The 13016-nt window shown below is 37.3% G+C and overlaps 2 protein-coding genes across 9 annotated transcripts in view; both read left to right on the top strand.

The window, feature by feature from the left end:
* The window catches only part of UBE2Q2 (ubiquitin conjugating enzyme E2 Q2), a 57977-nt gene that overhangs the window by 38913 nt on the left and 6048 nt on the right, over positions 1-13016 (top strand). For 7 of the 8 annotated variants that reach the window (XM_032267322.1, XM_032267320.1, XM_032267321.1 and 4 more), the window contains 3 exons: positions 1402-1460; positions 9146-9194; positions 9639-9734. In XM_032267322.1, coding sequence (XP_032123213.1) covers positions 1402-1460; positions 9146-9194; positions 9639-9734 — 204 coding nt within the window. Of the gene's footprint in view, positions 1-1401; positions 1467-9145; positions 9195-9638; positions 9735-13016 lie in introns of those variants that run through there. The other variant, XR_004265218.1, reaches the window with a different exon arrangement.
* On the top strand, positions 5113-8424 carry LOC116542428 (peptidyl-prolyl cis-trans isomerase A-like). The gene has a single exon (XM_032267329.1). The coding sequence runs from the start codon at positions 5128-5130 to the stop codon at positions 5620-5622; it is 495 nt and encodes a 164-aa protein (XP_032123220.1). The 5' UTR covers positions 5113-5127; the 3' UTR covers positions 5623-8424.

The raw sequence follows: 13016 nt of genomic DNA, 5'->3' as shown, positions 1-13016 counted from the left end.
CTTTCTCCTGTCTGAAAATATCCTTTAGTATTTCCTTTAGTGTGAGTCTGAAGATAAAAAAATATTTTTATTTCATTTTTGAAGAATATTTTCATTGAGTGTAACTTTCTAGGTTGGCAGTGTCTTCCAGCACCCACCATTCTCTTACCCTAGCTTCCATTGTTTCTCTTGAAGTATTTATGGTGGTTAAATCTTGTGAAGTCTTTGGTTGGTTTTGGTAATTTTTCAGCAACCATATTTTTAGGTGTTGCTTCTGTCCCATTCTTTTTTTTTTTTTTTCTCCTTCCAGGACTCTATGTATGTGATAAACTTTTCGATATATTTTTTATTTTCTCCATTTTCTGCCATTTTGTCTTTCTGACCTAGTTTCCAGCTTACTGAATCTCTCTTCTACTGAGTTACTGCTTATCCATTAAGTTATTAATTTCAGCTATTGTATTGCTAAATTTCAGAATTTCCATATGGTTCATTTTTTATAATTTGCATTTCTCTGCCAGAGTTTCAGTCTTGTCTTTTCTTTCCTTGCGTATGTTTGGCAGTAACTCTGTTTTCTTGATCCCTTGTGATTTTGTGGCCGTTGTTTGCTTCTCTTGTTTTCTGTTATGTCGACAGTCTTTAAGTCTCGTGTGGCTTATTTTTAGTGATAGATGTTATATATGAAAAATGGTATAACTAATTTGAAGCCTTGGATGATATTCTTCTCCAGAGAAGATTTACATTTGTCCTTGCCAGGGCCTTGGAAATCAGCAATCCAGGGTTGCCTCATCCAGTCAGAAATTGAGATGATTAAAGCTGGCCGTCATTCTGTTAGGGCAATTTGCAGCTTGTTCTTCAGGGTCCCAACCTAAGGAGTGGGAGACTTAGCAGGGCCTATCCTCGGTGGAGAGGAGAGCTCCAGTGTTTATCTTTTTGTGAGTCTGTGAGTTCTAGCTCAGCTTGTTAACCTCTTCTTTTTCCCTTCTGTCATGGGAAGAAAACCCAAGGGGGTTGGGGAAAAGAAGACCCTGCTCTCTGGTGTTCCCTTTTCTTAGCCCTGAAATTGTTACGTTTTGATTACCTTTCTAGTTCTTAGTCAGAAGATTGATCTAAATTACCTAGTTTATCATTATTGGAATGGTTCCTGTATATAGTTTTATTGAAGTGGCACCCCTTCACATATTTCGTGAGTTTACCATAACACTGTTCTGTTTGGGCCTGATTTTAACTTCATTTTTATTTTCTTTGGGTCTGGTTTTAACTTCATTTTTATTTGCTTTGGTTTTTGTGTTTGTTTTGGATACTAACTTTATAACTCTTACCCATTATCTGATAGTAAATGTACACATTCTTTATATAATCTTTTAAAATCTTGAAAGTAGTGTAACATCGAGGATGTTCTTAACTTGCTTATTTGCTTTTTAGGATAACTTTCCATTTGATCCTCCATTTGTTCGAGTGGTGTTACCTGTTCTCTCAGGAGGGTAAGTTTAAGTGATTACTTAAAAAATTTTTTTCATTTTTTTTTTTTTTTTTTTAAGAGAGACAAGGTTTCACTATGTTGCCCTGACTGGTCTTGAACTCCTGGGCTCAAGCGATCCTCCCACCTTGGCCTCCCACAGTGCTGGGATTGCAGGCATGAGGCTACTGTGCCTGGCCTACATGTTTTTATTTTTTGTTTTTTTTTTTTTTTTTAAATATAGCGTGCACCAGAATCATTTGGAGAGCTAGTCCCAGGGTTTCTGATTTCAGTAGGTCTGTGGTGGGGCCCAAGTGTTTACATTTTGAAGAAGTTTCCAGGTGAAGTTGATGCTATTGTTCTGGGGCCTACATCTGGAACCATTGCTTATAAAGCATTATGTTGATAGGTAGAGTTTTTAATGATTCATACATACACATATTTATACATACACACACACACATATATACACACACACATGCTTTTTACCATAAAAAACAAATGTTTTTCAAATGTAAATTGTGATTGAGGGTTTAGAGAATGTTATGATTAGAGAGTGGTCCCCACGTGCTTGTGATCCTATTTGGTACTTCTAGAAATAATCACAGGAAATCCCATGGACCTATGGAGCTGGCTGTCTAATTACTTCTAGAGGTAATAGTTGCAGTTTAGTAGAGTCAAATGGTAATTGTCATGCAATTTTACTAAAGTTTGTATTCTTTTTATGGTTGGAAATCTTATAGAAGGTAGAGAAAAGATCACAATTTGTTAGGTTAGTTATGAAATGAATTTGTTAGTTACGAGGGTTCTGCAAACCCTCGAAAGTATGAGCAGTTTAAATTGAGAATTTTCAAACACTCAGCTGACTAATTCTATTATATGCCATAATCTATATTATGGTGATTAAAATCTAAATATATCCAGCCCTTACTTTCATCATTTCTGTGGCTGAGATAGTAATAGTTGCATTTAGGGTAAAAATATGAGTGACTACTTCAGACTTCACAGCTTTCTCCAGAAGAGCTGTGTTCCTACAGTTATTTTTAGTTGTATTTGCTTTACATGCTTGTATATGTGTTTTGGGGGCTAACATCCTGTTAAGATTTCTGTGTAGTCAGAGTACATATTAACATTCTATGGTGTTGATACTACAGAATAGTTATTTGGGCATGATGTCCATCTGTAAAGCTCAGGGAAACAAAAATGTGTGTGTGTGTGTGTGTGTGTGTGTGTGTGTGTGTGTGTGTGTTTAATGTTGGTATTACATATGGATATGCGGAGCTCATTTTGAGTTCTGCCACATGGTAAAGCAATATTATTTTTATTGATTCATTGAGACAGGGTCTTGCTCTGTCAATATTATTTTTATTGATTCATTGAGACAGGGTCTTGCTCTGTTGCCCAGGCTGGAATACAGTGGTGCAATCATGGCTCACTGCATCCTTTGCCTCCTGGGCTCAAGCTGTCATCCCACCTCAGCCTCCTGAGTAGCTGGGATGCCACCATGCCCAGCTAAGTTTTAGATTTTTGGTAGAGATGGGGTTTTGCCATGTTGCCCAGTTTTGGTCTTGAACTCCTGGGGTGAAGCCATTCACCCGCCTCAGCCTTGCTAAGTACTGGGATTACAGGTGTGAGCCACCATGTCTGGCCCAATTTTGTTTTTAAAAATTATTTATTTAATTATGTTTTGTTTCTGCTTTTTTGTTTTTTAATTTTTTTTCAATCTTGTTTCTTAAGGGTTTACTTATCTGACACCTGTAGCCTAATCTTTGCCATATTCCCCAAAATATTCTGTGAGTGCTAATATAGTGGGTTTTTGTTGTTATTTGTTTGTTTTTTTGAGATGGAGTCTTGCTCTGTTGCCAGGCTGGAGTGCAGTGGTGTGATCTTGGCTCACTGCAACCTCCGCCTCCTGGGTTCAAGTGATTCTCCTGTCTCAGTCTCCTGAGTAGCTAGGACTACAGGTGCACACAACCACGCCCAGTTAATTTTTGTATTTTTAATAGAGATGGGGTTTCACCATATTGGCCAGGAAGGTCTCCATCTCTTGACCTTGTGATCCGCCCATGTTGACCTCACCAAGTGCCAGGATTTCAGGCGTGAGCCACTGTACCCAGCCTAGTGGTTTTTTAATAGATGTTTGATTCGAGGGGATTGCAAGGTTTTGGGAAAACCAGGTTCAAAATATCTTTTACCAAAGGACTTCTTGGAGACTTAATGCTGTTTTCAAATTTGTTTAATAATTTACATGATAGCATCTCAGAGGATGGTGTGCTCTGGCTTACCCTCTGGGAAATGCTGCTGTGTTGGAAATCCGGAGTTTAGAGTGATTCCCACGTGTTTTCTGCTGCAGAGCAGGAAATGCTAAAGTGATTCCCTCAGAGCAGATGTTACAAGTCTCCTCTTGACAAGGTTGTTACAGAGTTGATCACAAGTATACTATTACAGTGAGTGGAAGTCCCAGGTTGGGTTTGAAACAGAGTTGTTTAGAATTGTGTACAGTTTTATTTTGTTACCTTTAAAGCTTCCCTATGCTGTTTTTTTGGATTAGGCAGTAAAATTGCTATAAAAAGTACTTCTCTTGTCATAAAACCTAATGATCAGTTTTGGAAGTTGAATGTTAGGTAAATCAGCCAAATATTTACATATACAAAATAAACCCAAGCCTGAAAAATAGTAAATTTTTAACCTTTCTGTCTCTTTTTCACAACACCAGCCTTTTACTAGCCACCAAGCCATAGTTCTTATGTTTTTCATAATTTAATGTTAAAATATCTTTAATGAAGCCTTTACTAATTGGGGAGAAACGACATAACTATTGTGCTGTTATGCTTTAGGTTTTTTGTTGTTGTTGTTGTTGTTTGAGACAGAGTCTTACTCTGTTGCCTAGGCTGGAGTGCAGTCTCGGCTCACTGCAATCCACAACTCCTGGGTTCAAGATATTCTCATGCTTCAGCCTCCTAAGTAGCTGGGATTGCAGGCACATGCCACCACACCCAGCTAATTTTTGTATGTTTAGTAGAGACAGGGTTTCATCATATTGGCCAGACTTGTCTCAAACTCCTGGCCTCAAGTGATCCACCCACCTTGGCCTCCCAAAGTGCTAGGATTATGGCATGAGCCACCGCACCTGGCCAACTATTGTGCTTTAGTTTTATGCACTTGTTTATAAAATTGTATATGTTTATTCAGTATTCCCATAAACATGGGAAAAGGAAGGCAGGTCATTTTCTGTTCAAAATCTTATTTGAGAGAAAATAATGATCAAGGAAAAGATTTGGAAGAAATTTACAAATTCAGAATAAATATATAAAAACTTTTTTTTTTTTTTTTTTTTTTTTTTGGGGACAGTCTCACTCTGTTGCCAGGCGCCAGGCTGGAGTGCAGTGGTGCGTTCTCGGCTCACTGCAACCTCCGCCTCCTAGGTTCAAGTAATTCTCCTCCCTCAGCCTCCCAAGTAGCTGGGGCTACAGGCGCGTGCCACAACGCCCAGCTTATTTTTTTATTTTTTAGTAGAGATGAGGTTTCACCATGTTGGCCAGGATGGTCTCGATCTCCTGACCTCGTGATCCGCCTGCCTTGGCCTCCCAAAGTGCTGGGATTACAGGCGTGAGCCACCGCGCACGGCCTATAAAAAATTTTTATCGGCTTTGCAGACGCCGCCGCCGCCTGGAGCCTTCATAGTATCAGCCATGGTCATCCCCACCGTGTTCTTCGACATTGCCATTGACGGCGAGCCGTTGAGCTGTGTCTCTTTCGAGCTGTTTGCAGACAAGGTTCCAAAGACAGCAGACAACTTTCATGCTCTGAGCACTGGAGAGAAAGGATTTGGTTATAAGGGTTCCTGCTTTCACAGAATTATTCTAGGGTTTATGTGTCAGGGTGGTGACTTCACATGCCATAATGGTACTGGTGGCAAATCGATCTACGGGGAGAAATTTGATGATGAGAACTTCATCCTAAAGCATCCAGGTCCCGGCATCTTGTCCATGGCAAATGCTGGACCCAACACAAACGGTTCCCAGTTTTTCACCTGCACGGTCAAGACTGAGGGGTTGGGTGACAAGCATGTGGTCTTTGGCAAGGTGAAAGAAGGCATGAATATTGTGAAGGCCATGGAGCGCTGTGGGTCCAGGAATGGCAAGACCAGCAAGAAGATCTCCATTGCTGACTGTGGACAACTTTAATAAGTTTGACTTGTGTTTTATCTTAACCACCAGACCATTCCCTCTGTAGCTCAGGAGAGCACCCCTCCACGCCATTTGCTCGCAGTATCCTAAAATCTGTGCTCTCGCTGCAATTCCCTTTGGGTTCCATGTTTTTCTTGTTCCCTTCCATGCCTAGATGGACAAAGTTAAGTTTATGATTATGAAATAAAGACTAAATAACAACAACAAAATTTTTTTTTATCAGAAACATTTTAAAATGTGATTATAAAATTGACCAGTATAGCTTTTCAACATTTTATTGTACGAATTCCAAGAATTTAAGTTTATGACCTTAGTTTACCACCTAGAACAGAGACAAATACGTGAAGTTATGAATAATGCCATTTTCAGTTTTAAAATCTGTTACATAGTTTCTTTGATTCTTTTATGCCGCAGTATTATCATTATTCAAATGAATAATTTGAATAATAAATCAGATTGTAACCTACCCAAATCTTCTGATCCCTAATAAAGTGTTTTTCATTATACCAAATGCCAGCTGGTGAAAGTAAACACAATCAGGTATCCAGGAAAGGTAATGAAGGATTCAGAGAATACGAGACCAACTTGAGCTATAACACAAGGAGGGTAGGATTCATGTAGAAGTGTTGTTGGAAGTAGTGCTGACATAGTGTCTTGTACTTAAATGGTTTTGTGGATTGGTGATAGATTTTTTTTTTCCTGGTAAGTAAACTGTCACCCTGGATATTCATCTTTCTGTATAACTGGTTGAGAAACAGAGAAATAACAGTAAAGAAACTGTTGTAGAGTACATCTGGTGACAGCAGAAGAGAATATGAGACACATTGTGCTCACAGAGCCTAGAAAGGTGTGACAGTAGTTGAGGACCATGCTGTTGTCTTAGAGTGAAGTGAGGACATTGGTTTGGTAGTCGTGGGAATGGAAGAAGGAATGAAATGTAAAAGCTCATTGGAAGCAAAATCAAAATGGCTTGGTCTTCATAGTCAACTGTCAAGTGAGGAGGAGGAATTACTGGCTGACTTGGGAAGAAGTAAAAAATGTGAAATACTCATAAAACGCAATTCCAGCCATCTCAGTCAGGGTAAAGCTGAAGCACTGTGTGATTCTAGATAGATTATTGATCAGTTTTGTTCCATGTATTTTATATCCCATATCTTCTAGCTGTGATCCTATTTTTTGACATAGCCAAAGATTTTTTTAAACTAACAGCCTTATTAAGATACAGTTTATATATGATAAAGCTCACCCTTTGAAGTGTACAATTCGGTGGTTTTTAGTATATTCGCAGAGTTGTGCAGCCATTACCACTACCTAATTTCAGAACATTTTCATCACTTTTTCAGAAAGAAACCCTGTACCCATTAGCAGTCATTTCCTATACCCCTTTCCCCCACCATTGATCCTCGCAACCTCTCATCTAATTTCTTTCTCTGTAGATTTGCCTATACCAGACATTTCATATGAATAGAATGATACAAAATGTGGCTTTTTGTGACTGGTGTTTTTTACAGTGATTTAAAATCAAATTCCTGAAGAGGCTAAGCTTAGGATAGTGTTTGCTGTACAACTTTGGCACCTGAACTTGTTTAAAGTTGAAAATATTATATTACTGTGTCCATATATGTGGCATATTATCCTTAGATGACCCTTACTTAGATTATTAATATTTTTTACCTAGTATACTTGGGAACTGTCTCAGTATTCAGCAGGAACTCTTTGGAGGCAAAGAGCAGTAAGAATTTGAAACACATAACTGACAGAAGTAGAATTGACAACTTTTAGGTAGAAATGCTGCCGATAGTGTATATTAAGGAAACATTTACTCATCTTTTTGTGTAGGTACTAGAACTACTTCTGTCTTGTGTTTAGACTTCAACAGTATTTGTGTAGGTATTATGTACTTGTACAAATGCACTTTCTTTTGTCCTGAAAACTCAAAAACTTTCTTCCCATCTCCTGAGACTCTCTCTGCACTCCCAAAGGAAGAGTGGGGTACCTTTAAGGAAAGGTGGTGATGGTTTGATAATGGGTAGCAATGTCTACTGTATACTTCCTTTTCCCAAAACAAGTTCCTGTCTGCCATCAGCATTTCCAAAATTTGAAGATCATCTGTGGTGTTAACTCATTAACCAATTATTAGACTTTGAGCAATTGTGGAACCAAAATCTGAATAAGTACCTGGATCTTCTAATTATGTTAAATCAGTGAATACACATTATGCACAATACTCTTTTAGCCCAGTAGGGGATTTAAAGAGTGGTAGATAGATTTCTGTTTCAGAAATAGAATACACAAAGAAAAAAAATTTTTAAATCCCATCTTTCTTCATCTCATTTTAAATTTTTGGAGAGTTTTTCTTTCCTTTCCATCAATCTTTCTCTTTGAAAGGTTTCAGGGTTTGGGCAAAGCAAATGGAAAAGACACTTGCTTGGATTCTTCAGGGTTGGGGAGTCAAAGAGGGCTTCTTTCCCTCATTTTATTATTAAATGATGTCACTATAACAATTATTAATGTGAATGGTCTACAGCAGAAGTTTTTAGATGCATTCTCTGCAAATAAATTTGACACAAGGATATCTTTGGTTATCTGGAGTGGGAGATGTGCAGGCTAGAGTGGTCTTGGCAAGTTGTATGTAGGGTGGGAAGATGGCATTTGGACGAGTAGAAAGCAGAAGGACTCTCAGGCAAGGAAGAGGCGTGGGCAGAGCCCCGGAGGACAGAACAGTTTGTGGTGGACTTGGTGTCCACATAGACCTAATCAGTGATCTTAGCTTTTGTGTTTTCAAAATTGCCACAGTTTTTCTTCTTAAACTATCATCCTCTTGATTTTTAGGCATGATATTTATGTATTTTGAAATTTAAAATAACATTAAAGGAGAAATGAAATTATTTTGTTTGAGCAAGAGTTAAAAGATTAAAACATTTTTCTCTAAATGATTTCCTAATGGGAGATTTGATACATCCCCAGAACTTGTCTTTGGTGCAGAGAGTAATCTTCAGGTCTAGAAAGAGCCTGAGGAGTCTCAGAGAGGAGATCCATGGTCAGAACCATTTGATTCTCACAACAGAACCATAAAAGTGTGCAGATGTTCATATTATGCATAGGATAAGGTCAATGCCATTGTCAGGGGAATAACTCTTGACTGTAACATGATGGTAGAGAAAGTTTCAGACGTAAAGAACACTCGAATGCCATTTAAGGAAACTGGTTCTTCTGCCCCTATTCTTTGGAATATTTAGGGCTAAGTTCTTAGTTACTGACATCATAAAAAATCTGAAAGTATTCAGTCCTAAGAACCATTTGAAAACATTGACTAGAATTTCAGAGGTATGACATTAGCGTGCTAACATTAGAATTTTTAAATTACCCGTAGTCCTGTATCCCTAACAACTGTTTGCATGTTTACATGGTATTTTCTCATCTATACTTGTGTGCATATTTTCTTAGTAATGGCACTTAGAAATTGTTTAAGGAGGAATAATTCTCAAGAATTTTGTGTGATTACTTTTTTCTTTTTAAGGTATGTATTGGGTGGAGGAGCATTATGTATGGAACTTCTCACAAAACAGGTGAATTTTCTTATGGTACTCAATTTTAACCCTCAATTTAGTGTTTTGATAATGTAAATTAGATCGTAAGTAGAAAGTTCTTCTGTAATAGTTCTTACTCTTAAAGAAATTTTAGTTTATTTTTTAAATAGCTCCTACTTTCAAGAACGAAAAAGGTAAACCAGTAAAATGACATTGTACTTGGTGCTGAATCTATGCTAGGATAGGAATTAAGAGTGACCTTTATTTACGGTTTTAATTTGCTCATGTTGGGCACTTGGAACTTAGGTTTGTTGTTGTGTGTGTGAGATATTCTGGAAATGGGCCAATTTTACTTTTCCCCCTTGACTATAGACTTTTAAACACCGATTTGCTGCTGTTGAGTTACATGCCGTTTTGTTAGGCTTTCTCAAGTGGGAATCAGAAATGCTGCCATATTTTAGAGATGTTTTGTTCTTCCTGTAGGGCTGGAGCAGTGCCTACTCGATAGAATCGGTCATCATGCAAATAAATGCCACCTTAGTCAAAGGCAAAGCCAGAGTGCAGTTTGGAGCAAATAAGGTACTTTTATTAAGAATTTTACATAAACCATAAGATATATTTAATATTACTTTATGAGGCTTCTACCTGTCTTAATTCTTTTATGAGATAGTTTCATTTTCATTTGGTTTGTTTTCTTGTTACAAAATGTGATCTATAGCAAATATAGAAGTATAAGAAAATTAAAGGTACTGATAATTGCTGAATGATTTAGTATCTTCTTTTAGTCTTTGTTATATTTGCTGTAGATAAACATGCCTACAGTTGTAAATTTGTTACCGGTATGTATACCCTAATATGTTAAAAATTATATGTACTTTGGAGTTTAAAAAAATTGAGTTCATGTTGTAGAATAACTAATTCCTGATAAGCTTTTATGTGCTAGGCTCTAGTCTTTTTATTTATTTGTTTATTACTACTTTTTTTTCCTCTGTGCCTATGCTTACCAAGATTTTTTTATATTTTATTTTTTATTAACTCTCAATCCTCTTAATAACTTAAAAAGTAGGTACTATTGTTATATGCATTTTGTAGATGAGGCAGCTGAAGCATACAGATGTTAGATAACTTGTCTAAGGTCACAAGTGGCAGAGCAAGGATTGGAACCAGGCAGTCTGGCTGCCCTAGCCCCAACCAAGAGGAGCTGAGAGCAAGCCATGGGGCATAAGAATGTTGGTCAGACTGATTTTCTGTTCAGTTAACGTGAAACATAGGTTGTAACATTAATTTTAGAACATTAACAAGAAAGCCTTCCAAAGCCAGATGTTTCTTACCATGACTTTTAGCAAGAATTTGTGGTTTTTAAAGGCAAGATGGTGCTCTGAGAAGCTTCCATTCACTATGGAGGGAATGGTAGTTGAGTTGAATAGTGAAATGCCGGAGCACACAGCCTTTAGGGCAGCTTCTGACCTCTTTCTATTGTCAGGAAAGGCGCTTATCTTTCCCTGCTGCCCATAACCTCCAGTCATGTTTTACAGAATCCCCTAGACTGTGATCATATTCAGATGAGAGATTGTTTTGTTTTTTTCCGGGGTAGGAGGAAGTGAGTCACCACCTATACTAAGCAGTCTAATCTTCTGTGTAAGTGAGCACGGTTAGGGAGCCATATTTCTTGGAGAATCTCAGGATTATGCAAGATGGTAAAGTAGTCTCATGTTAGTGGTATCTACAACTGTTATCAGAAGCAGACACAGATGCTTTTTGTAGGAAAGGATCTCTAATTTAAGCCTGTAGGATTCCCAGAGATTAAAAGCAGGCAAATATGAATTCAGTCAAATCATAGCATTCAAGTAGTCAACCCAGCATATTTGAGAATTGTCAGAAACAATAAATAATAGTTATGTTTCCCCAAAGACTGTAGGTTTTAGAATTATCAGCTACAGAACACAGACTTCAGATACTAGAATTGTGAGAAAATAGTTACATGTGAAGTCTAATATAAAGAAAAAAAGATGGAGTGATAAAATTGAGCAAGCAGTAAGCCCATCAGAAGTGATGAGGAAAACCTGAAAAGAAAATGGATGAAATATAACTTACAGAAATAAACTATAGCTGGGTATGGTGGCTCATGCCTGTAATCCCAGCACTTTTGGGAGGCCGAGGCAGGAGGATGGCTTGAGCTCAGGAGTTCCAGACCAGCCCGTGCAACATGATGAGAACTTGTCTCTACAAAAAATACCGCCCCACCAAAAAAATTAGCTGGGTATGGGGTATATGCCTATAGTTCCAGCTACTCACGAGGCTGGGTTGGGAGGATCACTTGAGCCCAGGAGGTCAAGGCTGCACTGAGGCATGTTCATACCATTGCACTCCAGCCTGGGTGACAGTGAGACTCTGTCTCAAAATAAAGAAAGAAAAAATGTAACTGCTGAAATAAGAAACTCAGTAGATTAGACACTAGAAGAGAATTAATTGATTAGATGATTATCTCCAAAAAAATAAGTTAGTATGTTACATAGAGAGACATGAGAATAGATGATAGGGCAGAAATTGCTGAGGTGGGTTGGGGAGAGATCAGAATGAGGTCCAAAATATGTCTTAGGGGAATCCCAGGAGCAGATATTAGAATTCTACCAGAAAGTGAGAGAAATAGACGTTTTAAAGATGATAGAAGCAAGTGTGCATAAATCAGTCACAACAAATGTAAATGGACTAAAGGTACCAGTTAGGTTGAATTAATAAAAGAAAATCCAGCTGTTTTAATCATTATATTTATTAAGATACAAGAAGATTGGAAGTTTATTTATTTTTTGCCTCATCCAATACGTATTTAATCTAGATTTACATGTTGCTTTTAGTTGTCATCACTGTAGTTCTTTAATCTAGGGCTTTTTTTTTCTCATGGCCTTAACGTTTTTTGAAGACCGCAGGCCAGTTCTTTTGTAGAATCCAGAGAAAGTTTTTATAAATGAGAATGATAAAGATATGCCAGTATACATTAGCCAAAAAACAAGTGATGGAGTTTTAGTATCAAACGAAATAGGATTTTGGAACAGAAAGCATTAGTAACTTGAGGATAAAAGTCTGTTAATTAAGCGGATGTAACAATTTTCATATTTTATGTATCAAAGTAGCCTCAAAATACAGAGGAAAAATGGATAAAACCACAGGGAGAAGTTGACAAGTCCACCATCATAGTTGGAGATTTCAGTGTACCCTGTTTACTATTAGTAAGATAAACAGAATGCCCATATGTAGATTTGAATAACCAGTGAACAGGCATGGTATCATGGACAAACACAGACCTCTGTACCAAATAATTAGATATAGATCCTTTTCAAGTGTGTATGGACTATGGAAGAAAAGTTTATTATAAATCTACAAGGCAAGTCAGAAGATTTAAAAACAATTGGTACCATCCACACCATATAATTTATAATTTAAATATGAAGCAGTTAATGTTAGAAGGCAGTAATGAAGAAATTAACAAAAATCTATAGAAATTTGGAAATTAAACACCCTGGTAAATCATGGTTTTAAAAAGTAAAATGAAATTTAAGAATGCTCTCTGAACCATAATTAAAATACTAAAATTCTGTCTGTTCCTCTCTCCCCTCCTCTCCTTCCCTGTTACTATCTGGAACATTCAAGAAGCTGATCTTTTCAGTGAACAACACCTCAAATACTGAAAAGTAGAAAAGGACAAATGTCATTCTCTGATCTTAGTTAAATCTATAAGTTAGTAACAAAACCAGAAAACAAATATTTATTTGTGGAATTAAAAAACTCATATAAACAGCCTTTAGGTCAAACAGGGATTTGAAATTAAAACTACAGAATATCTAGAGAATAGCAATAATGCAA

Source organism: Sapajus apella, unplaced genomic scaffold (genome assembly GCF_009761245.1).
Source record: "Sapajus apella isolate SASKATOON/1434 unplaced genomic scaffold, GSC_monkey_1.0 scaffold168, whole genome shotgun sequence".
Lineage (NCBI taxonomy): Eukaryota > Metazoa > Chordata > Mammalia > Primates > Cebidae > Sapajus > Sapajus apella.
Note: the sequence above shows the minus strand (reverse complement) of the source record. Positions and strands in the feature narration are given on the sequence as shown.